The sequence below is a fragment of the Clarias gariepinus genome, chromosome 1 (genome assembly GCF_024256425.1).
Source record: "Clarias gariepinus isolate MV-2021 ecotype Netherlands chromosome 1, CGAR_prim_01v2, whole genome shotgun sequence".
NCBI lineage: Eukaryota > Metazoa > Chordata > Actinopteri > Siluriformes > Clariidae > Clarias > Clarias gariepinus.
Window position 1 is genome coordinate 25161884 of NC_071100.1, and position 25793 is coordinate 25187676.

The following is a 25793-nucleotide window of genomic DNA, read 5'->3' on the forward strand; positions in this document are numbered from 1 at the left end:
TATGCAGATTAATCAAACATATACACAGGAATAAAAGGAACTGAGTAAATATATGTAAATACGTTTTGCCCTACTGGCACACTTTAAAGATGTTTAAAATAGTGTCCATGCCGTATGCCTTTGTTCATGGAGAGGCATGTCTTCCAGAGGTCAAGAGACTGTCCAGGTGTGATGAGGCCTCTTCCTCCCCAGCTTGGGGTGGAGCTGTAAAACTGTCTTCTTTGTTTACCGGATCGCCGATTTACACCCTCAGTTTCGGGGTCTACTTCAAAGCATCTGGCCTTGTGGAGTTTTAGTTTTACAGACGTCCCCCTTAAGATAGCAAACCAGATAAGTTTATCAGGATGGTGCCATGCATGCTGGAAGAGGGTGTTCAGGAATGTGATCCATTGACTGTTCTCTCTATGGGAGCCCTGTTATCCGCTACACAGAGCAACAGTAAAACAAGTATAACTGGCAGAATGATAAACTCTAGGTACCAGACTCATAAGAACTACTAGTGGTAAACTACTGCCTTTCTTGACGCTATGGTGCTCAGAGTGCGGGCACGCCCAATCAGCACTCGTCCCACCTTACGAGGCGTTAAGACACCACCAAAACCAAAACTGAGGTTAAAGGAAAAAAGAAAAATTCACAGTTGGATTGACTGCTAACTGTAAGAGTTTCAACAGGAAGCTGCAGTCTCAGCAACAGGATTCTGTACTTCCTGTTATGGCTCAAGCAGGGTGGTTTCATTTTTAGCTTACACTTGTCCTTTTACCTATAATTAGAGATCATTGAGCATAAAAGATAGAGAGGAATAAAGCACATAACAGTTTGTATGAATGTCTGCGAGGAGCGCTTAAGACATTTGATGTAAATGTCAGTCACGATCACATTAATAGGCTGCCTGTGCCAAAGCCTGTACTGCTAGCAAACTTTGCACTGCTTTGCGAAATCTCTCTGCTCTAGAAGTCTCTGTGGGAAAAGCTAGTGAACACACAGTTGGCACAGCTAGAAAACAGAATGTGATCAATTGGCTGCTGTCTCTCTCTTTGGGAGCCCTGTTCATCGCTACACAGAGAAACCACACATTCCACTCCATGCCACCATGTTCCTCAGGTACATTAATGTGTACACACACCTCTAATCTCTCCTGTCACCCTGGCGCAGCCCGTATCCTATCTGCGTGAGATCCAAACACATCAACACGGCCCCGGCTGGCCTCCTCAGGCCCCTGCCTATCTCACACCACCGTGGTCCAATATCACTCTGGACTTCGTCACTGGGTTACCCTCTTACAGCGGCCACACTGGCATCATGACCGTGGTGGATTGGTTTTCGAAAGTCGTATACATGGCCCCCCTGCCAAGACTGTCATCCACTAAGGAGACCACCAAACTCATGATTGACCATGTCTTCAAGCTCCATGGTCTTCCAAAGGATATCGTCCCAGGAATCGCCCTACAATTCACCCCCCAATTCTGGAAGGCATTTTGTAAACAAATTGGGGCCACTCCCAGTCCTCAGGGTTTTACCCCTAATCAAATGGTCAGACTGAGAGGAAGAACCAGTCCCTTGAGGTCACACTGAGGTGCATGACCTCTCAGGACGCTACTTCATGAAGCAAGTTCCTGCCCTGGGTAGAGTACACCCACAACTCCCAGGTCTCATCATCGACTGGCCTGTCGCCCTTCCGGTGCTGTTTAGGGTATCAGCCAACCTTGTTCCTGTCCCAGGAGGAAGAGGTCAATGTCCCGTCTGCCCAAACCTTCATCTCACACTTTAAAAAGACGTGGCTGCAAACAAGGAAAATGCTATTGCACCTCGGCAGAAGGTATAAGGGACAAGTCAACAGAGTGGGGCAGAGAGTCATGCTCTTCACCCGAGATATTTCCCTGAAGACTCCCGTAAACTCTCTCCACGATACATTGGGCCCTTCTACTTTGATCAAAGGATGCAGGCTGCTTGTCAGTACCCTTATTATGAAAAATACAGCTGGGGGCAGAGCTTTTTTTTTTACAAAGCCCCATTATGGAATAGTCTTCCAAATAGTGTTCGGGACTCAAACACAGTCTCAGTGTTTAAGTCTAGGCTAAAAACCTATTTATTTAGCCAAGCACTTTTGTTAATAGATTTGCCTTAGGTAAAGGAGCAGATCTGGGGGACTCAGACGTAGAGTATTATTGTGAACTGGTATGTTTAGATGCTGTCTTCCTCACTCTCATTGATCACTCAGGTTTGTTGACGGTGGGGAGCAGGGGCGGACTGGCCATCGGGAGCACCGGGACATTTCCCGGTGGCCTGACGGTCGTTCTGGCCTGACGGCTGCCGCTGTGCAGACGATCAGCCTGGCATGTGATAGGCTGGTGTATAACTACGAATTAATTGACGGATCTCTCAATCTACGAATCAGGCAATGGAAAGGGAGGGGAAGATTAGAAGATCAGGAGGGAAAATTACACTCCCACATCACATGACCCAACGTCAGCGACGCACTGCCTAATATCTGGCTATATCCAGAGACAGGGTATATCTGACTAAATCGTTCAAAAAATGGAGCGTAAACACAAAGGAGGAGCAGAGAGTCAGCGTATAAAAAAAAAAAAAAGCCCTGGCCGCAGACGCAGCAAGCTGCAGCAAAATCCCAGCCATACATCTACATTATATTTATAATAATTTGGCAGACGAACACTTTCATCCAAATCACTTAGATCATCACAATCGATAAAACTAAACCAACAAACGAGCAACAATATGTAAGTGCTGCTGTGCTGTGTCAAGTCTCGTTTCGTCTGGAAAGGTGACGAAGGAAGCAGCAGTAGCACTAGTGCTGTAAATGCTCCTGCTGTTGAGCTAGAGGTGGTGGACAGTTCAGCGTTTGAGTCAGAGCAGGGACCTTCAGGTAAAGTTAAAGATAAGCAAAACTAAACATGCAGGATCCAGGCTATACTTTTTAAACAACATGTGCTTTTTATGATTTATAAGATCAGTAGTAGGACTGTGATTTTGGGGACATACAACTGATGGCTGCACAATTATAAGTTCAGATTATTGAACACACTTATTTCATATTGCAGAGCAACTACATGTGCAGAGTGAAAGAGAGAAGGATTCAGGGAAAGATTAAGGAGACAGTGAAAGCCTTGATATCTCTTTTGATTATTTTGCCTGTCCACAGTCTAAGGATTTAGATTTTTTTTTTAAGTATCACCCAATTCAAATGCCTACTGGTGTACTAGTAGTGCTAATTACTTACTGTTTACTTTTACTGGTTGTCATGAGCGGGGTGTTGTGGCAGGTGTTGAACGCCGTGGGCGGAAGGAGCAGGCATAGAGGCAGAGGGGTGGTGTAACCAAAAAAGAGTCTTTTTTATTATAAGTAAACACTAAGTATAAATAAAGATACACACAAAGGAACAAACAAACTCAAACCATACTTAACTTAGTGCTAACAGGGGCTCTCTGGCAAGACACAGACAGGGGAACAAACACACGTCCTGTGACGAGACACAGGCAGGAGGAAACACAAAACACGTCCTGTGGCGAGACACAGGCAGGAGGAGACACAAAACACGTCCTGTGGCGAGACACAGGCAGGGGGTTACACAAAACACGTCCTGTGGCGAGACACAGGCAGGGGGACAAACGTAACAAGACACAAACGAGGCGTGGAGCTGAAACTGGACATTAGAGAGGACGGGAGACACTAGAGAGGACGGGAGACACTAGAGAGGACGGGAGACACGTAAAGACGAGACGAGAGACCAAGAGAGGGACAGGACAAGGGCTAAAGACATGGCAATCAGCTAGGCATGGCTTTTAGCTAAACATGGTTAAGCATTGCTTAACCATGGCAGTTAGCTACACATACACCTAGCTAAGCATGTCTTTAGCCCCAACATGCACTAAGCTATACTTACCTAATAGCTTAAACACACTAGGGAATAGGGGCACAGAAACACAGACAAAGGATACCCAGTGGCTAGGCGAGGCAGCCCTCCAAGACTAAGCGAGGCGGCACTCACAAGCTAGTCGTTACTCCCCAGTCAGGAGGGACAGCACTCTAAAACTAGGCGCACTGGGACAATAGGGGGAGAGGAAACACAGGACAAGGGATACCCAGTGGCTAGGCTGAGGACACCATCAAAGGCTAGGCTGAGGACACCATCAAAGGCTAGGCTGAGGACACCATCAAAGGCTAGGCTGAGGACACCATCAAAGGCTAGGCTGAGGACACCATCAAAGGCTAGGCACACTGGGCAACTAGGAGGGGGTGGAAACACAGGACAGCTAGAGACACAGAGGGGCTATGGCTAGAAGCATGCTAGTACTGTAACTGTACTATAAACTCAACATAGCCTTTAGCTAATCATGCTCCTAGCCACACACACACCTAACTGCTTACCTGCTCTAGCTAAGCACAAGAACACAGGAGGACAGGACTGAATCAGCTCCACTAACACAGACACACAAAACATACACAGAGACATTGCCAATAAGAGAGCCCAAGTCAACACAACTAAAATCAAAGTACAAATTAAACAGATAACAAAAACAAACCAAAATGCCCACATAACTGACAGTGGTATTCCCAAAAATGCTCGACCCAGTTTCCCAGTCTAAACAGCTATTTATAGATTGATTGATGGCTACCTCGGTTCAGGTGTGCACTGCATCACCTGACCGAGGTGCCTGCTGGGAAACTGAGTCGGCCAACAAAAACTACAAAATAAAAACAGTGACCTCTAGTGGAGGACCCTTACACTGGTCTGTTCCACATAATGCCATAATTGAGTAAACATTGTTATCTGTTACTTACGCTGTTATAGGTTTTGTTAAGTTTATTTGTGTTTGTGTTTCTGATGCATTTGATATACTAGAGTTGAGCACTGAAAATACATAAAGTGTAAATATTTCAACATGTGAATGTGTCTCTTATTATCTCTTTTAAAAAGCCAATTTTCTATTTGTCATTGGTTTGGTAGAATAAATGGTGTATTCCTAGTGAGTTGTTAAGGGCTATTTTTTTAATTCATTTATATTGCATCTGGTAGTCTACCTGTTACAATAATAGGGTTAGCCTACAAGTTTATCAGTCCAGTAGATTACATGAATAGGGTGGTGGTGACTGCAGCAGCAGAGGTGGCCTGGGAGTGGAGTCAAATTCCCGGCCTGAATTATTGTCCCAGTCCGCCACTGGTGGGGAGATTGTTTGCTTTACATCTCAGGAAGCCCTCATGTTCATTAAGTTCGCTGATGACACGACTGCATCACTGTCTGGTTTGGGAATTGTGCCATCTCGGACCACAAGACCCTACCGCGGATAGTGAGGACAGCAGAAAAGATCATCAGGGTCTCTCTCCCCTCTATTGAAAACATCTACACCACACGCTGCATCCGCAAAACCACCAGCATTGTGGCTGATCGAACACACCCCTCTCATACACACTTCACACTCCTGCCATCTGGAAAAAGGTACCGAAGCATTCGGGCACACACATCCAGACTGTGCAACAGCTTTTTTCCGTCTTCTTAACAAAAAGGGACTGGACTGATAAACACATACACACACGCGTGCACACACAAACAAACAAACATTATCACTTAGCTTAACTCAACTACCTCAAAACATTGAGACTGGACTGACTAATCAACACAAGCGCAAACACACTGACCTACACAACCAAACTATCGTACACACCAACCTGTAAATGCTCTTTTGCACAATATTCATTACTGGACTACTCTTTGCACTAACTTCTTTACTCTTCATTTTTGCTGCTACATTAAGAAATGTTAACAGTTTCTTCACTACCTTTTAACTCAACACCATATTATGTTACGTTGTTTTTTGTCGCACTGTCACTTTGTTGTTGCTTTTGTTTGCACATTTGCACGTGCACTTGTTTGTATGTTGTCTATAAAAAATTTTTTTTTAATCCCTGTAGATAGTCTTCCCTAGATAGTTTTTGTTAATTTATGTTGTAATTTGTGGTAGGTCAATCTGTCTTGTCTCTGCTAGCCAGCTAACTAGGCCTCTTAGTTAGCTATTTTAGTGTCTCTGTTAATTTATGTTGTAAAATTATGTTGCATGTAGCACCTTGGTCCTGGGGAAACATTGTTTCGTTTCACTGTGTACTAACTGTATATGGTTGAAGTGGCAATAAAGCCTACTAGAACTTAAACTTGAACGTTTGTGTTTCCTTCTGGCTTTCCCTTCTAGTTATGCTGTCATAGTTAGTCCTGCCGGAGTCTTTGCTTGCACTCTACAGTTAATATACATTCACATTATACATTGTTTGACTGTGACCATACCTAACTGCCATCTCTCCTCTTCTTCTCCCCCCCCCCTCTTTCTCTATCCTCTCTCCTCCTGTCTCCCCCTTTCACTCTTTCTCTCCAGACTCCCTCTGCCCTCCGGACCTGTCTGACCCATCCTGGTGCCCCGCTTCTGGTTGAAGATCTCATCACATGGATGCCCCGTGTGTCTCTTTGGGATGCGTCTGGTGTCTGGGGATGATTCTCTCTACCTAGGAGATGGTTCTGGCCTCGACTGGTGTTGGCAACTGTTTCTCTTGGGACTTGACAGTTCGATAGTTCAGGACTGGAACTTCCTACAAGTCTACCTGAGTCTCCAATAACTACCTGGACTCCATATTAACATCAATTAACATCAACTATTATAGCTGAACTGCCTATCACCTAACACACTGTATAAAAGCAGAGCAATTCCTGCTCTCTGTTTCACCCAAATGAGGATGGGTTCGCTGTTGAGTTTGGTTCCTCTCAAGGTTTCTTCCTATTACCATCTCAGGGAGTTTTTCTTTGCCACTGTCGCCCTCGGCTTGCTCACCAGGGACAAACTGACCATTTTGATTCATACACATTCACATTCCATACAAACTTAAATAATTCTTTAGATTGTGTAAAGCTGCTTTGCGACAATGACAATTGCTAAAAGTGCTATACAAATAAAATTGAATTGAATTGAATTGAATTCACCATCACCAATATTGTCAACCCATGCGCTGTCAAGCTCTTGCTTCCCTCAATTATGGGGCAGATCAACCCTACGTTTCTCGTGTCCAACTTACACCTTCTCTCCTCATGCCCATTAAATATGGTTGGAATTGTATGTAACTGGTGATATAATTAATGTAATGATAATAATTAAGACCAGACGCACTTACTTTCTTGTCCCAACACTGTGTCCTCCAGTGACTCAGTAGCGACCTTTATATAGAAACCATTACTACTTCAGTACCGACTAGGACTAAACCATTTAATTGTAGATTAATTTATAATTTGGTAGTTTATATTTATAAACTCATGATGCTATTGCTAGTGACGTTCTCTGGTGTTATATTGTTCCCTATGTTTGGTGTAAATGATTGTATATGTGAAATAATTTGTTGCGCAAAAGGAAAGTGATTCTTGTTGATGGTTTTGTCTGCTGACAAGCAATAAAATTCATTCTCTGCTTGTAATTGTAGGTATCATGAACAAAACTGAGGTGCAAACATTGTTTAAAAAAAAAGCTTCTGGCACTTTTTTATGTTTACGTCATTGCGCCGAGCTGCGCTTTTTATCTTTCTTTTAATAACCAGCAGAACACTATAGCATACATAAACAGATAAAGCCAAATCTGAGGGTTTCAAAAACTATGGTATGTACTAACTGCAATAAAAACTAAGGCATATTTCTTGGAAATTCCATACTTTTCTAGCAGTTCAGAGTATGACAATAAATAACCACTAGAAAACCACTTATCCATGAACATAGACTTGTGTTTGTAAATCCTTATACAAAAAAGTCAGAATCCGCTGTTCTTCCCAAGGAAATTGGGCTCCTTTATTTTCTACAAAATGTTCTAAAAAAATGTCACATGCTTGAACAAGGTTGTTAGGAAAGCTAAGTCTGTGGTGATCTTAAAGATGGACTTGCTGGAGTTTGTGCTAGAAAGGAGAACAAAATGCTGTCCAGACTTCATAGAGTTGCTCTACCCACAGACTCAAAAAAATCCTTTGTCCCCAGGGCCATACATTGTTTTAACACCTTTTTATTGTGCCAGGAGATGTGGATTAGGATTGTTGGTTTTAAGGGTCCTGCTGCTACTACATGTTCTCCTTTAAACATGTAGTTCTTCTTCACCACAGACTAATTATTCCTAATCATATTTATCTACTGAAAAGCATTGGACTATGGTTCAAAAGATCCCAGGTTCAAACCCCACAACCACCAAGTTGCCACTGTTGGGCCCTTGAGCAAGGCCCTTAACCCTCAACTGCTTGGATGTGTAATGAGATAAAAATGTAAGTTGCTCTGCATAAGGGTGTCTGGCAAATGTCGTAATGTAATTTAAATTATCAAATAAATATTCTGTATAAAATTATATTTGAGATAAGAAATACATTTATTTATACATGTTCAGTTCAGTGCTTCATCCTGATCCGGTTTGTGCTGGACCTTAAGTCTATCAATGGAACACTAGGCATGAGGAAGATGGAATTGGCTGTCAGTCCATAGCCAGGTACTATAAATTACAAATTCACCTACACTCATTCACAGTCATAATGTAGCGTAGCCAATCCATTTGCTGGTATGTTTTGGTGGTGGGAGGCAACAACAGAAGAACATGGGAATGCAAAACTGATTTGATGTGTGGGCTGGATGGAGCAAAAACCTGTACTCTTTCCCTGCTTAAAAAAAACGAATGCATTAAATACAATGTTTTACAGTTTAAATTTATTGCAGATCAAAAGTTTTACCTCTTTACAATCATTATTATAAGAACAAATTGTGATTAAAATGTACTATTTTTCTAATCATCACAAATGATTATGTTACATGAAGAATAATGTTACATGAACAGAACTGAAATCCTCAATAATTCAGTGAAATTTTATTAGGTATAGTGTGCATGTGTTGGAATAAATGGCTAATGTGCACAATAATGTGCAATTTTTGCACTATATACTTATACTTTCATTATGGACCACTGCAAAAATCACTTTAATAATAAGACACTTTAAGAAGTCAGTCACTTTATGCATATTTGCACACCTCAGCCATTTTTTACATTACTTATGGACAAATTTCTATTTTCTTCTTTCATATTTCTATATTATATATATTTTGTTCTTATTTGTACAGTATATTTTTATTCTTATTTTATTTTAGGTAGCACAGTATATTTTTATTTTTACTAGTTAATTTCATTTTTCTGCAATATTTCTTTTACTGCAATATGTCTTTATTTTTACTTGTACAGTATATTTTACCAGTTAACTTTATTTTCTACCGTATTACCTTTTATTTATATTTATTCTAATGTTTAAGTTTTTATTTTAAGGTCACTGGTAGTCGAAAAAGCATTTCACTGCATATCGTACTGTGTATGACTGTGTACGTGACAAATAAAATTTGTATTTGAATTTACATTAATAGCCCTATACTTCTGTCAATCTGTTCTTTAAAGTATAATCAGCTAGCACAAAACCATCATAGAAATCTAGACACAAACTGGACAGTAAAGAAAGAAAAAAACAACTAAGGAAAGAATAACAATTTATGGGCAAGACAACATGTTCGTGATTGCAAAAGGTAATATATTAACAAGATATCTTGAAGCTAGTCAAATATAGAATTTCTTAATTTAAGATTACAACAAACCAAATATAGGAATATTAAGACATATAATAATAAGAAGAAGAATATTTATTTTTCAAACGGAAATTTTTAGTTTTTCTATCCACAGACAATTTTGATTTTGCTAGTTTTAAGCATTCTTTCAAGACAAAATGCTTAAAACGAGCAAAATTATCTGCCAATAGAACAATAAAGTTATGGTTATAAAATTAGTACAAAGTGTCCAGAAATAGGCATAATAATCTTACATTTGATTTGTTGTAATAATAATAATTTTTATTATTATTTAATTATTTGTCACAGTTTACAGCACAGTAAACAGATTTTTTCACATATCCTAGTTAGGAAACTGGGGTCAGAGTGAGCCAGGTTACAGCACCCCTGGAGCATATAGGGTTAAGATCCTTGCTCAAGAGCGGCAACCTTCCGATCAATAACCCAGTAACCCACAACCTTAACCGTTTGAGCCACCACTGCCAAGATATCACTTTTTGTTGTTTTCTTGTAACTAAATCCATCACAGTCTCTTTGCTGTGCTGATTTTTTCATTAGAAAACTCTAAAAGCAAGTACAAAAGCAGTGTTCTTTAAACTCCCTTAATCTGTTGATTTTTAATACTACTTATTTGATACTAAAACACTCCTTCAGACTGTTTTCTGCTTGTTGTTTTGTGATGTTTTTCCACACTGGAGGAATATCTGCAGGATTGGCATCATATGCCTGTGCAAACTTGTCATTAAAGTTTGCCATCACATATTTCCAGTAGTCTGAGGCCTCTATGCTGGGGTCTGCAGGAATTTGCCAATCTGGGAAGATCTCTCTGTATTTCTTGTAAGGATGGTTCTTATGTTGGGTCTCCAGGCATCTGAACTGAGTGTCGGTGTTCACATCAGTGGAACAAATGTTTATGGCCAGTTTCTCTGAGTGCACAAACATGTATGAACCAAGTCCTTGAGGTCTGTGTATAGAAGCAGAATGATGTGTATGAGCTTCTCCTCCTGCCTCACATGGTGCTTTGCAGAATGGACACTGTTTCCCACAACCAAACACACGCTTGAACAGCTCATCCTGTGGTTTGATTTTGAGTATTTCAAGTTTAATCTGAATGTTATCCTTCTTAAACTTAGTCGTCAGTGAATCTTCCATTTCCTCCACAGACTGCATGAGCCAATGAGCAAATTGGTCCTGTTTTGCATTATTCAAAACCATTACTGCTTCCAAAACATCCTTTGGAATTACAAATTTTTCTCCAAGCTTTCTGCAGATAGTTTGGATGAATTTCTTTATGTTTTCATTTTCATCTTTCATATTTTGTGCTTTTGTTATGGCCTCTTTTATCTCCATAATAGCTCCTTTAAGATGTTGCTGTTCCAGCTCAAACAGTTTGTTTCCTTTGGAAAATCTGTCTGTAATTTTTTTTAGTATCCAGTCTTTGACAAACCATTCATATGATTGTATGTAAGCCACATAGTTCTGAAAATCACCCTCTTTCAGAAGTTGCGTTAAAAGTGAGTACTGGAAAAAAGCTCGAGTGCTAAACTGAAATGCATTGTCCCCTTGCAGCATTGTGTCAATAATGTCTAGACCAAGTGAGTTACAAATAAAACTCTCAACTGCAGGGCTCAGACAGAGTATTGTGAATTCTTCAGCCTTTCTCTGACACTGATCACGATTATTGAACAGATCTTTAAAGTCAATACGGTACTTCTCTTTAAATTGCTCAAGGCTCCGCAAAGGGTCATTCTCTTCATTAAAACGGTCATGCATGGCCTGGAATTCTCTTGCAGAAATAGCACAAATGTAAAGCTTAAGAGAGAGTTCAAAGTCTTCAGAAAATCCTAAACTCTTGGCTGAGGTCAATTTATTATCAATTATATGTAGGAGCTCCTGAATGTAAGTGTCATAATAATCTGATTTCATTTGATTTTTTTCATTTACTAATTGTAGACATGCATTAGTAACACTATCTGCTAGCTCTTGCAGTCTCTTAGTTTGATCAAATTTATAGAAATGATTTACCATTTTCTTTAGTAATGTTTCAGGTGTAACAATGAACTTTTCTTTGCCATATTCATCTAAACTTGCACTATTTAACTTTTCACAGACAGAGCCTCCCTTTTGTTTCATGTTCTCTCGTAATTGTTTAAAAACACTGTCAGATATCGTTTGTTTTCTCAAGCCTTTAAATGACAGCTCGTCAAGTGTTTCCTGCCATATGTTTTCAAAATATTTGTCAAGCTGCCTTTCAGACCTAGTTTTGGAATGTCTGTTTTTTCTGAGCTCCTTCAGAAGGTTGAGCACTTTCTTTTCCATTTTGTCAGTATGCGTTTTCTTGATGTTGTCCAAATTATTCTTCCCTGCCCTAATTTCAACAACTGCCTCAAGTTTACTCACCACTGAGTTTTCTGTTTCCCGTCTAAGAGATTTTGCACTGTTTAAAAAGTCTTCTTTGTACTTTTCCACAAGATAGACATGACCCTCTGTTTGTTCAAAGTATTCAACAAGGTTTTCCAAAATTACTTTTTCCTGTTTGTCCAGCTCTAAGGAGGCCTTGTGTTTCAGGGACCTCAGTAAATCCTGCAGGTTTGTCTTGTCAGATTTTAATTTCATAATTTCAAAATTGGCCACTCTGGTCTCAGCAGATGTTAACCATGTGTACATATGCTTTTTGAAAGACCATTCCCATTTATGAAATTCAGTGCACAGCTTCATGTATGCATCAGCTACCAAGCTGTTCCTAAAACTAAATATGAAATTTTCATATTTTACTGCATTCCACAAGCTTTTTGTCCACTCCAAAAATTCTTCAATTTTGTTTGTAGATATTTTCTTTTTGGCAAGAATGTCCATCATGCTCTTTTTAAAGTCATAGACAGCCTCAGAGTAGCCAGCATTCACTGGTGCCATTGGTGGGTTACCATGCCAGAGCCCAGGTATATACCAGTTACCAGTCTCTGGATCATACTCCATTACATCAGTAAACTTCTTGTACATTTCCTTGTTTTCCATCTTGGCTGCTGCCTCAGTCATCTCATTCAGCTGCTCTAATAGAAGCTTTCTGTCTCTCATGTTTTTGTCATGTGCTGAGACATCAGCTACATTCTGATGCACAAACGCACACATGGGTTTTTTGCCCACTTCCTTCATCCTGAGGAATGCATGTACCACAATCTGCAGAATGTCCTTCATTTCTGTGGAGTTCTCCATGGCAATGTTGACAATAGTAATGTCACTCAGTCCAACAACAAGGGTGGCCAATTCGTTGTCATGTTCATAGCTGTCGTCGAGCTGTGCCAGCTCAGGAGATTTCAGTCCCTCTGTGTCAATGATCACTAAATAATCACAGTTAAGTTCTTTTCCAAAGCTTTCTGTGATTTTGATTAGCAATATAAAAGCTCCTCTTGTGCATCTTCCACTGCTGACTGCAAACTGAACTCCAAACATGGTGTTTAACAGGGTCGACTTTCCTGTGCTCTGGACTCCTAATACTGTGACGACCATGATCTTATTCTTGGGTTGCACTAAAGTATTCAACTCTCTTAGTACATCACTAATCCACCTTAGAGGTATATTTGAAGCATCTCCATCAACTAGCTCAAGAGGAAATCCATCTAAAAGAAGCTTAGCACACAGTTTGGGTAAGTGTTGCATTTGTTGTCGTGATTGTATATTTTCTGGAAGGGTGACAGCGGCTTCATACAGTTGACCCATTTCCCTCAAAAAGTGTTCAGTTCCTAAAGAACTGTGTGAAATCTGCCTGTCAAGTAATGCAATCTCCTCCTTCTTATCAGATGATTCTTGACATTTCTTTTTATACAGTTCTCGAAGGCCAGATAGTTTTTCACGAGACAGATTGTCCAGATTCATGCGCATCCATTTTAGGAAGTAGGATCTCTCAAGACTTGAACTTGACAATGCAGTTATGAAGCAAGACATGGCTTCTGACATTTCATAGCAGTTTTGCTGCTTTCTGAGTTCTGTCTTCTGCTCCTTCAGTTCACTTTTATAAATTTCAATGTTCTTATTCCCAGCTTTACGAAGCCTACACATTTCTTTGTCTAATTTTCCCAGTTTCTTCCAGATCTCACCTTGCAAAGGGAGCTGTTCTTCTTTAAACTTTAGTGTGTCCTCTATATTGCTGATGATTGCATTTGCATTTTCCTTTGCATTTTGGCACTCCTTACTGTCTTCATCAATCAAAATCCCTAATTCATGCGCAACTGTAGTCATCTTTTCCAGTTGTACTGTGATGGAACTGTTTTTAACAATATCACAAACTGCAAAAGACAGACTCTTGACAAAATCTGCATCATTTTGTTTTGTCTTCAAAATGATGCTGCTTTTTTTCAAATTTAATGCAATAGCTGTTCTTTGTAACAAATCCAGATTGAAGCTTTTGGTATCTACATTCCCTACCAAAAACAATTGTGCTTTCACATGTGTATTGGTCAGTAGGTTATAGTTTAAGTCAAAATTATCAAAGAATACAAAAACTGCTGTAGAAATCTGACAAAGAAATGAGTACTGAGCCTCAAATGTACCTATGTCACCTCTCAAGTTTGCAAAAGCCACAGGTTCTGGGAAGATGTCAATGTTTTTACTTCCACAAGGTAGGTACCAGCTGATCTCCACCAAACCATTTGATATTTTTCTTGGAATGTCTCCACAGTCCATATTATGGTGGACAAATGTGTCATGATATTGCTGTGGATTACTGAGCAACTTGTTCAAGATTTGAGATTTTGACATGCTGCAGTCTCCAAGTCTTACAAAGGACACTAAGGGCAAGTCAGCTAGAACAATCCTGTTTTCCACAAACCCTCTTTGATTACTCAAGGAATGTGGTCTAAACTTCTTCACAATGTCTCTTAAGGCCCAGAGCATCAGCATGCTCTGCTGTGTGTCACAATTAGGAAGCAGTAAAGGCACAGAGAATTGGCACATAGACATTTTCAATGCAATCTCTTGTTGAAGAAAACTGTCTGCGCAAAGGAAGAGTCCAGTTATGATGTCTAAAGGATTTAGTTTTTGACTAGAGTCCTGGTTAAGGACAAGACTCTCCAGACCACTATACAAACCCAATCTTATGTCTCCTTCCTCATCAGTTGATGAAGCACATTTCACACTTCTTGCAGTCACATTAACCATCATAATTTTCTTAAGAAAAAGCCATGGTAAATCTGATAGAGACAATGCTGGATCATCTGTCACTGTCCTCTTGTCTATCTCTAGTACAGTACTCATTGAAAGTTTATTAGTGACGTATTGCATCAGCCCCACATCCTGAAGAAAGCTCTCCAGATTTGTTTCTATTAATCGAAAAAATACAAATCCCAGTCAAAGGTTTGGATAAAAACAGATTGGCATAAAATTTAAAGGCCTATAAACTGTACATAAATACTTACGAGTGCTGACAAATGACAACGCTTCCTTGCTTCTGCAGCCATTTTTAAGTACTGTTGCAATATGCAAGGAGTATTTTTTTCCTGGATTCAGGTTATTGATAACAAGTGTGTTACTTTCTGTTTCTTCTTCATGAACAGTTTTACCCTTGTGGGAACAAATCAAATAATACTTCTTCTCTGAGTAGGCAGGTTGATTCCAAGTTACAGTAACTGATGTACTACTACGATTCTTAACCTTGATGCCTTCCGGTGGATTTGGATCTGTAATGAAAAGAAAGTTGAAGTAGAATTGGCATAGTAAATTAAATTAAGATATTTTTAGACATACATCACAACAACAACATTAAACCGGTTATTACTTGTATATGCAGACACTTTGGCGCTTGAACTCTGGTTTCCATTCTCTGAGATTGCAACCACGGTAAATGTGTACTCAGTGCCTGGGCACAGGTCTGACACTTCTGCATAATTCTGTGGAAGGGTCTGGATGCTTAAAGATGTACTGCTGGAGCACCTCAGCTCAAACGTTGATGTGCTGTCTAGACATTTCCACTCAAGTCTTGCACAATTGGTCCCAATTGATTGCACTAACATGTCATATGGTGAAGAAACATCTGTGTAGAGGAAGAATAATTTAATAATTCCATTCAGCAAACATGATTAACTGGTGTGTTTCTATCTGAAAATGATCCAAAAACAAAGTTTTGAGAATATAACATACCTTGCAAAGTGTCTGTCTCCTTTTCTAAGTGCGATTCTGCAGACTGAAAATTTAGCTGTGGCTCTTTGTCAAAGAAATCTCTTGCATCTTCAAAAAGCTTGATTTGGGAAATTTTTGAACATTGATATGATTGATAAACTGAGTAAACTTTTAACAAACAGCCTAGCATGTAAATAAAAATGTCCAGTGCCTACCTCTTCATCTGAAGCCTCCATTATTGACAGTATAAAAACAACCAGACTTCACTCTCAATCTATACAAATCAAACACAATTATATAGTTATATACACAATTATAATATAGTGTTACATACACAATTATAATATAGCATCATTATATAAGCAACGATAAGTGGGCGCCATCGCCATCCAGGCACACCAGAAAGACAATGTGATGTCATAAGTTTAAGGCATCATCACAGCTGACCCATTTAGGATATCAAAAATTCCTCTGCAATTTTGCATCTTCGATGTCTTTAGATCGCATACACCCGGTTTAGTGGCATAGGATTACAAATTACATAAGAAAGGTGTATCAAAGTCCTTTGGGTGCATTTTGCAAATGACACAAAATAACTGACATCCTGTTGAGTTTAGCAATATGACATGACATGCAATATGAATGTTGTTCAGCTTAATGAGCTTTAAATGTATACCAGGTTTCGCTTGCATACGTGTATGAGTTATGCAGCAAAACCTTTTGTGAAATTACAAGAGATTTTGCTACATAGCTCAGACTCTCAGGCATCCTAATAGCAGCAAATTCCAACCTGTCTGACAATTTCTATGAGTTTTTGAGCATGTTAAGACCCCCAAAAAGCTACAAATGTTAGGGGAAAAAATTAACCTTAGGAAAACAATAGGGGGCCTTCATACACTATGACGACATAGGGCTCATATCATAGTGCTTGGGCCCTAAATAATCCCTACTCCTTTATGTTCATTGGTTATTGACGCTTCACATTCAAGGTTGAATAAGTGACTAGTTTACAGTACACCACAGCGTCCTGCAGGAGGCGGACTGGGACCAAAAAATGGCCCTGGACTTCCTGGCCCACAGCAGCCCACCACATCCCACATCATAATACATGGGCTCATTAATGTGATTTATTTTTAACACAACTTACTAGTATAAAAATATAACGTAATAAAGAAATACATGCTTTTTAAACATATTATTTGAAGTATCACTGAACATATAATGGGTCATATTTGTTAAACAAAGGAAAGAACATTAAGACAAAACATATAAAACTATAAAGACAATATTTTAGCAGGTTTTCCGGTTGTGAAGCATGTGTGTATCAAACACGCCAAATTTTGGCATATATAACCTCGGTCAGGTGACGTCATCTGAGCAAGCGCACTGGCAGGTTATAAATATATATATATTATAAATATATAAATATATTCAGACTATATAATCCCCAAATGTGTGCAGAGAGGACCAACCTGCCGCATCACACACTTGCTGCAGGGGAACACCTCTTGCCAGCGCAATAGATGAGGCATTCCCCCTGGTCGAATGAGCCCTGATTCCTAGAGGCGAAGTGAGACCACGCACCTCAAAGTCTAGGGCAATAGCATCTCTCTTTAATCTCTATTATAATATGGATTTAACTGATTTGTGTATTGCCTCTCACAACATCGTCTGTCACGTTGCCGATTGTACACGGTGCAATTTTTAATCTATGCACTGCACACTGTTTCTAATTTAAAATGACACGGCAACCAAACAGTATCTTTCTGGAGCCGGAAAAAGGAAGAGGAGAAAAGCAGAGCAGGAAAAGCAAGACTTGACTTATTGCTATAGTATTAGTAGGCTACTTGTACAATTCATTTATATTTAATATTGTAATTTGTTTCATACATGTCTATTTTGTTTACTTTTCCAAGCACACTTGTACATATATTTGCTTTACAATACTTTGCAATATTTTACTTGCAAACTTGTTTAAATCTGATTGAATGTTTGTACACCATGTATTGTATTTTGAATATTTTATACTTAGTGCAAATATATGCACTTAAATATTGTCATTTTATGTGCTTACTCCAAACTCGTGAAATTGCTATGACAGTTATTTACACCAGCGGGCCCAGTTTTCATGATATCGCCTCACAACCCACAGGCCCGCACTATTTACTCGGAAAAATAGACAATGAGACCACGGCGGACTTTTTTTTTTCTTCTTCACCCCGCGCGAGCTTAAGCAGACACGTACACGGGGTTTCGTTTTGTCGTCAGGTTTAAACAATTCCGCCTCCTCTATGTTCATTGGCTATTGATGGCTATCTGTGATCACTGTACGCTACGCTAAAGCGTCCAGGGTCGACTCTGTAAAATAAAACGTGTTTGATATACTGTGACTGATGTAGGGAGTCTGTTCTCAGTCTGTTCCTCTCACACACCAGAGCTGACTGGTTGTGTAGTGTTGTAGATGCGCATATTCATCCTACTGCTTATATTGCATTAAATTATTTTGCTTGAAATTTGTTTGTGATTGGAGACTTAAAAAAAAAAAAGTCTCCAACCACAATAAAAAGCATATTTTACATATTTAAGCATAAACAGTTCTATTGAATATAAGTTTAAAATTTTACTTATGCTGTTAAGTTCTACTGACTGATATTGTGATCCAATATATCCGAATATCTTTCAGTCTTTACTGTAAAGTGGAAAATTGAAAGATTATTAAAGAAAGATTATTTAAAAGGCTTTTTTAAAAAATTTATAAATTGTAAACGTATTAACTTGTTTGATAATAAACTGCATATTTATGACCATGCATCTACTTACATGTTCATCTGGAAGTAGGGATTAAGGACGGTATCATTTCAAATGAACCTTCCTTTATACTGGATGTGTAGATGGACTAAACTATTTTCTTCAGTTTATATTTCATTAATATGAATGACCGTATTTAATATTCTTGAGCTCAGCTTGTTGCTCTTGACACTATTTGGTGTTTGTTAGCCTGTCTTGTTTTTGTGTGTAAAGGATTTCTTATATAAAGTAAAATATCACATAAATGTAAAGTGTGTTTTTGGTGATGGTGTCGTCCATACCGAAATGAAACCGAAAGTTTCATTTCTGAGTAAATGATACTCAACCGTATAAAAGCTTTTTTTGTGTCAGATTTATTTAATGAATCTTTACATCTAATGAATAAAACGCCAACGCCAAGAAATTACCGCAGTGTAATTACCGAGTGTAATGAATGTACACATCACAAAATTATAAATATGCTAAAATTAACAAATAATCAAAAAATAAATACACTTATCAAATAATGACATCAAACATTAAATAACAATTACAGCAGATAATGAAATTCCAAACATTCAATATCCATATATCTTATCATAAAAACCAAACACATAGTTACAAATACACATTACAATTAATGCAAAACTATAAATCGGCAGGTCGAACAACAAGCGTTAATATAGCCACAGGGAGAATTATAAATTTGACCATAAACTTGAATATGCAAAACTGTGGTAGCCGAATAGGCAGTAGAGACATCTATTTAGTAGGTTAAATAGCACTTTACCAGTGAAATTGAATAGTTAAAAACTCATCAGACCAGGCAACATTTTTCCAGTCTTCAACTGTCCAATTTTGTTGAGCTTGTGCTAATTGTAGCTTATTTTTCCTATTTGTAGTGGAGATGAGTGGTACCCAGTGGGGTCTTCTGCTGTTGTAGCCCATCCGCCTTAAGGTTGTGCGTGTTGTGGCTTCACAAATGCTTTGCTGCATACCTCGCTTGGAACAAGTGAATATTTAAGTCAAAGGTGCTCTTCTATCAGCTTGAATCAGTTGGCCCATTCCCCTCTGAACTCTAGCATCAACAAGGCATTTTCCCCCACAGGACTGCTGCATCCTGGGTGTTTTTCCCTTTTTACACCATTCTTTGTAAACCCTAGAAATGTTTGCGTGAAAATCCCAGTAACTGAGCAGGTTGTGAAATACTCAGACCGGCTGAAATTGCTTAAATCACATTTCTTTTCAATTGTGACATTCAGTTTAGAGTTCAGGAGATTGTCTTGACCAGGACCACACCCCTAAATGCATTGAAGCAACTGCCATGTGATTGGTTGATTAGATAATTGCATTAATGAGAAATTGAACTGGTGTTCCTAATAATCCATTAGGTGAGTGTATATCCGCCATTAACATGATGTAAGAGTGATGATATGGTTGATATTATTTGACCACTAGAGGGCATAGGAGTCTCACATATGGTCGCACTCCTTAAAAACGGCAGTGTTAGGTCAGAAGAAATTCTGCCATGTATTAACATTATGATGATTATATACTCAGCAAAAAAAGAAACGTCCTCTGACTTTCAACTGTTACTCTTAGTAAACTTAATGTGTAAATATTTGTATGAACACTAAAAGAGTCAACGCCATAAGACATAAACTAAAAATGTTTCACAATGTGTCCCTGAATGAAGGGAGGCTCAAAATCAAAAGTACCAGTCAGTATCTGGTGTGGCCACCAGCTGCTTGAAGTACTGCAGTGCATCTCCTCCTCATGGACTGCCTATTGCGGACAGTCTGAGCACTGATGGAGGGATGGTGTGTTCCTGGTGTGTCTCGGGCAGTTGTTGTGGCCATCCTGTACCTGTCACGCAGGTGTGATATTCGGATGTACCGATTCTGTGCAGGTGTTGTTACACGTGGTCTTCCACTGCGAGGATGATCAGCTGTCCTTCCTGTCTCCCTGTAGCGCTGTCTTAGGCGTCTCTCAGTGCGGACATGGCGATTTATTGGCCTAGCCACATCAGCAGTCCTCATGCCTCCCTGCAGCATGCCTAATGCACGTTCACGCAGATGAGCAGGGACCCTGGGCATCTTTCTGTGGGTGTTTTTCACAGTCGGTAGACAAGTCTCTTTAGTGTCCTGCGTTTTTAGAACTGTGACCTTAAATGCCTACTTTCTGAACATGAACATTGAACATGCATGGAAAACATTGTTTACACCCTTTACAATGAAGATCTGTAAAGTTATTTGGATTTTTACAACATTATTGTTGAAATACACAGTCCTGAAAAAGGGACGTTTCTTTTTTTGCTGAGTATATCACGATAAGAACCCAAGAATATTGTTATAGCATTGTCAATAAAACACATTTACTTTTATCTACTGTGCAACATTTTAATTAAAAAAAGATCACCATTCATCATTTTTTAATCCACTTTCCCTGCTATTGTTGGTTATAAGCTTTCTTCAATTAGTGACAAATCTTTTGGAGATTAATAATAATAATAATAATAATAATAATCACCATCATCAGAGGAAATGACAATAATTAATCTCCAATAATAACATGCATTTTTAATATCATGATCATTGTTTAATGGACCAAAAGAATCTTTTAAATTATTATTTTTGTGCCAGGTATGCATTAATGCTGCCTCTCAGCTCATGAGTGCCTCCATTCAATCCTAAGCACACTTGTTCCTGTGGATTTTCTTTGGGATCTAAGGCTTTCTTTCACCTGTCAGAAAACATGCTTCTAGTGAGATTGTCCATCATATATTATCCTCATAGGCATGTGTCCTGCACATTTTAGTGTTCTCTTTGGACCAGGGTTAGGAACTGGTGGAATAACTAATGAATGAAGTTAGCACTGTGGTTATGTTTGTGGCAGACAAAGATTGTAGAAGGAGCTTTGATCGAGAGAGTGGACTCTTCTCCACGCCACCCAGCCTTTCTTCTGCAGAGACTCTCTGTCTGGCACAGGACCGTAATAGTGCGGATCCATTATTAGCAGGTAACTGCCTTCTTTCCCGGTGCAAACACCTAGAATGCCTTTGGATGAGTTGTCCCTGTCTCCGCCCATCATCACTGGTGATCCTCTGGTGAGGAAGTGTTGGTGCAGGTCCTGAGCCGCCTGCTCGAGCTCTGTTCCTCCACTGCGCGCGTGCACCAGCCGGCAGGGGACATCATACAGCTGGTCAAGAACCAGAGCGGCCTCGTAAGTCCCGATCCACTCTTTAGATCCTAAAAACGAGGCCGGTTTGTCTCCTATGGTAACCAGAGCCTGCTGGATTTCAGGGAGACTTGGCGGAGGTCTGGATTTTCCGTCATGAGAGACATTATTGATCCAAGAGCCTAAAGTCTGAACAGTCCGGTAGCCACAACCCCAGCCTCGGTCGTCCTGTCCATCACAGCCATAATGATAATACACACACTGCCCTGATATAACAGAACATCGCTCCAAGTCTGTCAAAGGCAGAGCCAGTCCTTCATGCGCGTTCTTCACTAAAACAGTGCTCACCGTTTTGTTTACAACAGTAAGCGAATCCTCTCTGTATAATCGCTCTCCCCAGTCTATATCCTCTTTACTTTTTCTCTCCATAAAGTGCAACAACAAGACCAGACCAGGTTTAGTTTTATACAGATCTATTACAAAATGCAAAAAAAAAAATCGCTCAATAACGCGTAAATAGATTAAAAATGATTCGTAGTGGTTTCATGTGCAATTATTGGGGCAACGATTTGGTGATGTGCACCTACAAAATACGTCCCTACTGCACAATAGCTTGGGTTTACCAGTTCCGCGTTGTTGTTTTTTACTTTAACATTATATAGTTTTAAAATACAGTAGGATTTTAAAATGGTGTAAAAACAACACTAAGGACAACAGTAATAAATTGCCAAAAAATATAAATAATAATAAAAAACAAATAAATATGGTTAAAAAAAATACTGATAATAGTCTGCTACTGCTTTACTGAATGCTTAAATAATAAAGGATAGTTTCCCAGAAAAACTAATAAATAATAAACAATAAATTAATTAATCCTCCAAAACAGTTTAATAAAGTAGTTAAAAGTTGGGGCCTGTATAAGGCAAAATTAGTGTTTGCTGGTGAAACTGATGCATGCTGATTAGAGGTGGAAAAAAATAACATGCATTTCGATGTTTCTCCTAATTATACAGTATAATATAAATTTTCCACAATGATTCAGAGTTTACTGTTTATGAGTTTGGGAGCTTCTGCAGCGTCAGACCCAAGAGTGCAGACCTCAGAAATACTGTGTTTAAATCAAGAGTTTCCCCAAATATTTCCTGGACGCTCAGGTTTAAAGGTTAAAAAAGGCCCTGGATGCGAAAATAGGCATGTGAGTGTAAAGTGCAAGCAGAAAAACTGGAGAATTGTGGTGAAAATCTGTCAAAACAGCTGGGTGGAGATGGTGCTTCCGGAGATTGCACTCTACCCTCAGTTTTACTACCTCAACTGAGAAGGTCATTTATTCAAGATTACAAGGCTATAGAAGTGAATATCTAGTAAGATAGTCAAACTGGTAGCACCGGTCATGTCTGGTGTTTGGGTTTAATAAAATATTCAATATATTAGGTCAGGTTATACCAGGAGACTGGTTTCCAGTTGTCACCTTTGATGAAGTTTGATGCAGTTATCTTCTGGATATGATGTCTTGTTGGAATGTTTTATTTCTTACCACAGTCTCATTTGTAAAAAAAAAAAAAAAAAAAAAAGGTTATACTGCATGTCTTGCCATACCCTTCCTGCCAGTCTACCTTCCACCCCCTCCCCAGTACCCTCATAAATTTTCTTTGCAGAGCTGCTGCTCTCTGTGTGTGTGTGTGTGTGTGTGTGTGTGTGTGTGTGTGTGTGTGTGTGTGTGTTTGTACATCTTATAATTCTGTGTAAAGTCAGAATATTTTTTTAACTATTTATACAAAAGAATGCCATGGGCACAACTGTTTATTGTCGCTTTAATTTCCAGGTAAATGGCAAATAGCTCATTTATTCAAACAAGCTGGTATTTTCCGCTGGTGCGCATCAAAAGTGGGATGGTGTTAATCTAATAACACATCCAGTCACAGTTGCTCCTTTATAAACTGTGGGCTGCATTTCAAATATAATGGTTTGGGTTCTGCATTGTATTGTATTGTTTCTGCAAATTAATAAAGTGACATAAATGAAGCTGGAGTAATTGAAGATAATCTCATGAGATAAATACTGGCATGTATTGTTTTCTAGATAGATAAGAAAATGAGGAGATTTAGTTAAATAATTTAGAAGTACTCCTGTTTGTGTCTCATTTTACGTGATATGGGCTTCCATCATCAGTCCACTGTATTCCAGCAGGGAGAGCCATCGCTCCTGGAAGCAGCAGTGCATGGTCCTATACACCAGCCAGTACAAATCAATGTGGATCAACATGTGTTGATTCTAGCCCATTATCAAGGCCTAGGTACGAGTTCATATCTAACCATGGGTTAGTGGTGCAGTGTGTATTCAAACATTACTGACTAACAATTGTTTGAGTGTTTTTGTTTCTGACTAACTGCTTTATTTGCTCATATTATAGGTGCCTGATAGATAGTATGTTGCTGTACTCCTCATCTAAATTTTACAACAAGACAAAGCAGAATGTGCTCAGTAGCAGTGTTCAAGAAATATCTGTTTCTCCAGTACTTGGACTAATATCAGAGAAAGCAGGTGATTGTTTGTCTGATCTACAGGGTGGGTGAAAAATAACTAGGCATTTAAAACTGGTAATTAAGTCCATATTTCTAATACAAATTTATTGAAACAAATTGCACATGTACTTTATTACATAGGAAAATAAAAGTTAATCTTTCAATTTCAACGTAGGCACCGGTGGCGTCAGGCAGTTTCCTCACATGGTTGGGGATGGAATGCACAGTCTTCTGAAGGAAGTCGTTTGGGATATTGCTGAGAACCTCCTGAATCCGTGCCTCCAGGTCCTCCAGTGTATGAGGCTTTGTTCTGTTCTCCTTTGCATAGCCCCACAGGAAAACAATCACATGGAGTGATATCTGGACTTCTTGGAGACCATTCATGAGGTCCACGTCATCACAGCCAACGTCCTGGAAAATGCAGGTCTAACGACTCGCAAGGGCAAAATGAGGTGGTGTGCCATCCTGCATGAAAATAAGGTCACAAATGTTATCCCAGCCAGATACGTTGCCTAGTTATTTTCACCTATCCTCTAGTTTAAGGCACCTGTCATTGGATTGCTCGATCAGGGCTTTAATATGATGTTGAAGCCATGTATCAAACACTAGGCATGATCTAGTTTCTACCAATGGTTGTATGGCTGTTTGCATTATTTTCAATTAATAAAGGTCACTTTCACCTACTAATTTATGGCTTTGCAACACTTAGATTTTTATCAGTTACCACTTGAAAGCTGCTCCTGATTACAGGCCATCTGACTTTCTATTTTCATAGACCTTCAATGAGGTCAGTACATTTCATTATGACCATATGAAAAACCTGTATGATAAATGGTAGTAAAAGTTAATTTAGTGAAACCTGACCACTGATATGTTGATGGCACAAAATGACATAATTGTTTTTATATTTACTGAAACAGTTGTACCACATAATCGTTGTTTGATTTATGCAGCTGGCATGCAGTGGAGGGAAGCAGTAGTGTGTGTGTGTGTGTGTGTGTGTGTGTGTGTGTGTGTGTGTGTCTGTGTTGTGAAACTGAAAACTGCATGGCTAGGGAAATGGGCAAGTCCAGCAAATATTTAGGTTTGTTTGTACTGGAGAGAGAATAACTGTACATTCATTGGGATCACTGATATTAAGAGAATCATGTGTTTGCATGAGAAAAATATTATTTAACAGAATTCTTGACTTTTTCTATTAAAGATGAACACACCAGAGTGCTGGCCCACTTTAGATTTTGCCCTCAGCTGTAAACTGGACTGGAAACCTTACCGTAGGTGCATGAGTCTCACCAGAGCCCTTCATCTAAGGTTTTAACCTTACACTTTGCTTATTAGTTCAAAGAAATTTACAGAATTACAGAAAGTTTATCCAAAGACTAAGTTGATTGGCATTTACAGTATCTCCCTAAATAACAACAGATTTAGTTAAACTTAAAACATTTTTGACAAAGATGATTACATTTCTATTTTGGGAAGTTCATGTTTTGCTATTCCTACTTGTCAAACATGGATCTAGATAAACCCATTCTCTAAAAGTAAAAAAATGTTTAGAAACCAAAATAATACATTA

General features: G+C 39.1%; 2 protein-coding genes and 1 pseudogene across 2 annotated transcripts; 1 reads left to right on the plus strand and 2 right to left on the minus strand.

Moving 5' to 3' along the window:
* Positions 1–10250: 10250 nt before the first annotated feature.
* On the minus strand, positions 10251–15970 carry LOC128526683 (interferon-induced very large GTPase 1-like). Its single transcript, XM_053498804.1, has 5 exons — positions 15950–15970; positions 15756–15852; positions 15394–15648; positions 15035–15295; positions 10251–14938 (listed from the first exon to the last, which is right to left on the minus strand). The coding sequence occupies exons 1-5, from the start codon at positions 15968–15970 to the stop codon at positions 10251–10253; spliced, it is 5322 nt and encodes a 1773-aa protein (XP_053354779.1).
* Positions 15971–21376: 5406 nt separating this feature from the next.
* ufsp1 (UFM1-specific peptidase 1 (non-functional)) lies at positions 21377–22259 on the minus strand. Its single transcript, XM_053501482.1, has one exon. It carries the CDS (start codon positions 22125–22127, stop codon positions 21402–21404), a length of 726 nt encoding a protein of 241 aa, XP_053357457.1. The 5' UTR covers positions 22128–22259; the 3' UTR covers positions 21377–21401.
* Positions 22260–22731: 472 nt separating this feature from the next.
* Positions 22732–25506, plus strand: LOC128520819 (uncharacterized; annotated as a pseudogene).
* The last annotated feature ends 287 nt before the right edge of the window (positions 25507–25793 follow it).

Bases quoted from the DNA above. Each gene is read 5' to 3' on its own strand.
- ufsp1 (XM_053501482.1), bottom strand. From the start codon at position 22,127: ATGGAGAGAAAAAGTAAAGAGGATATAGACTGGGGAGAGCGATTATAC.
- LOC128526683 (XM_053498804.1), bottom strand. From the start codon at position 15,970: ATGGAGGCTTCAGATGAAGAG. The intron at 15,296-15,393 runs GTAATAACCGGT...TTTTCATTACAG, and splicing joins CAAAGTGTCTGCATATACAA to ATCCAAATCCACCGGAAGGC. The intron at 14,939-15,034 runs GTAAGTATTTAT...TTCGATTAATAG, and splicing joins GTTGTCATTTGTCAGCACTC to AAACAAATCTGGAGAGCTTT.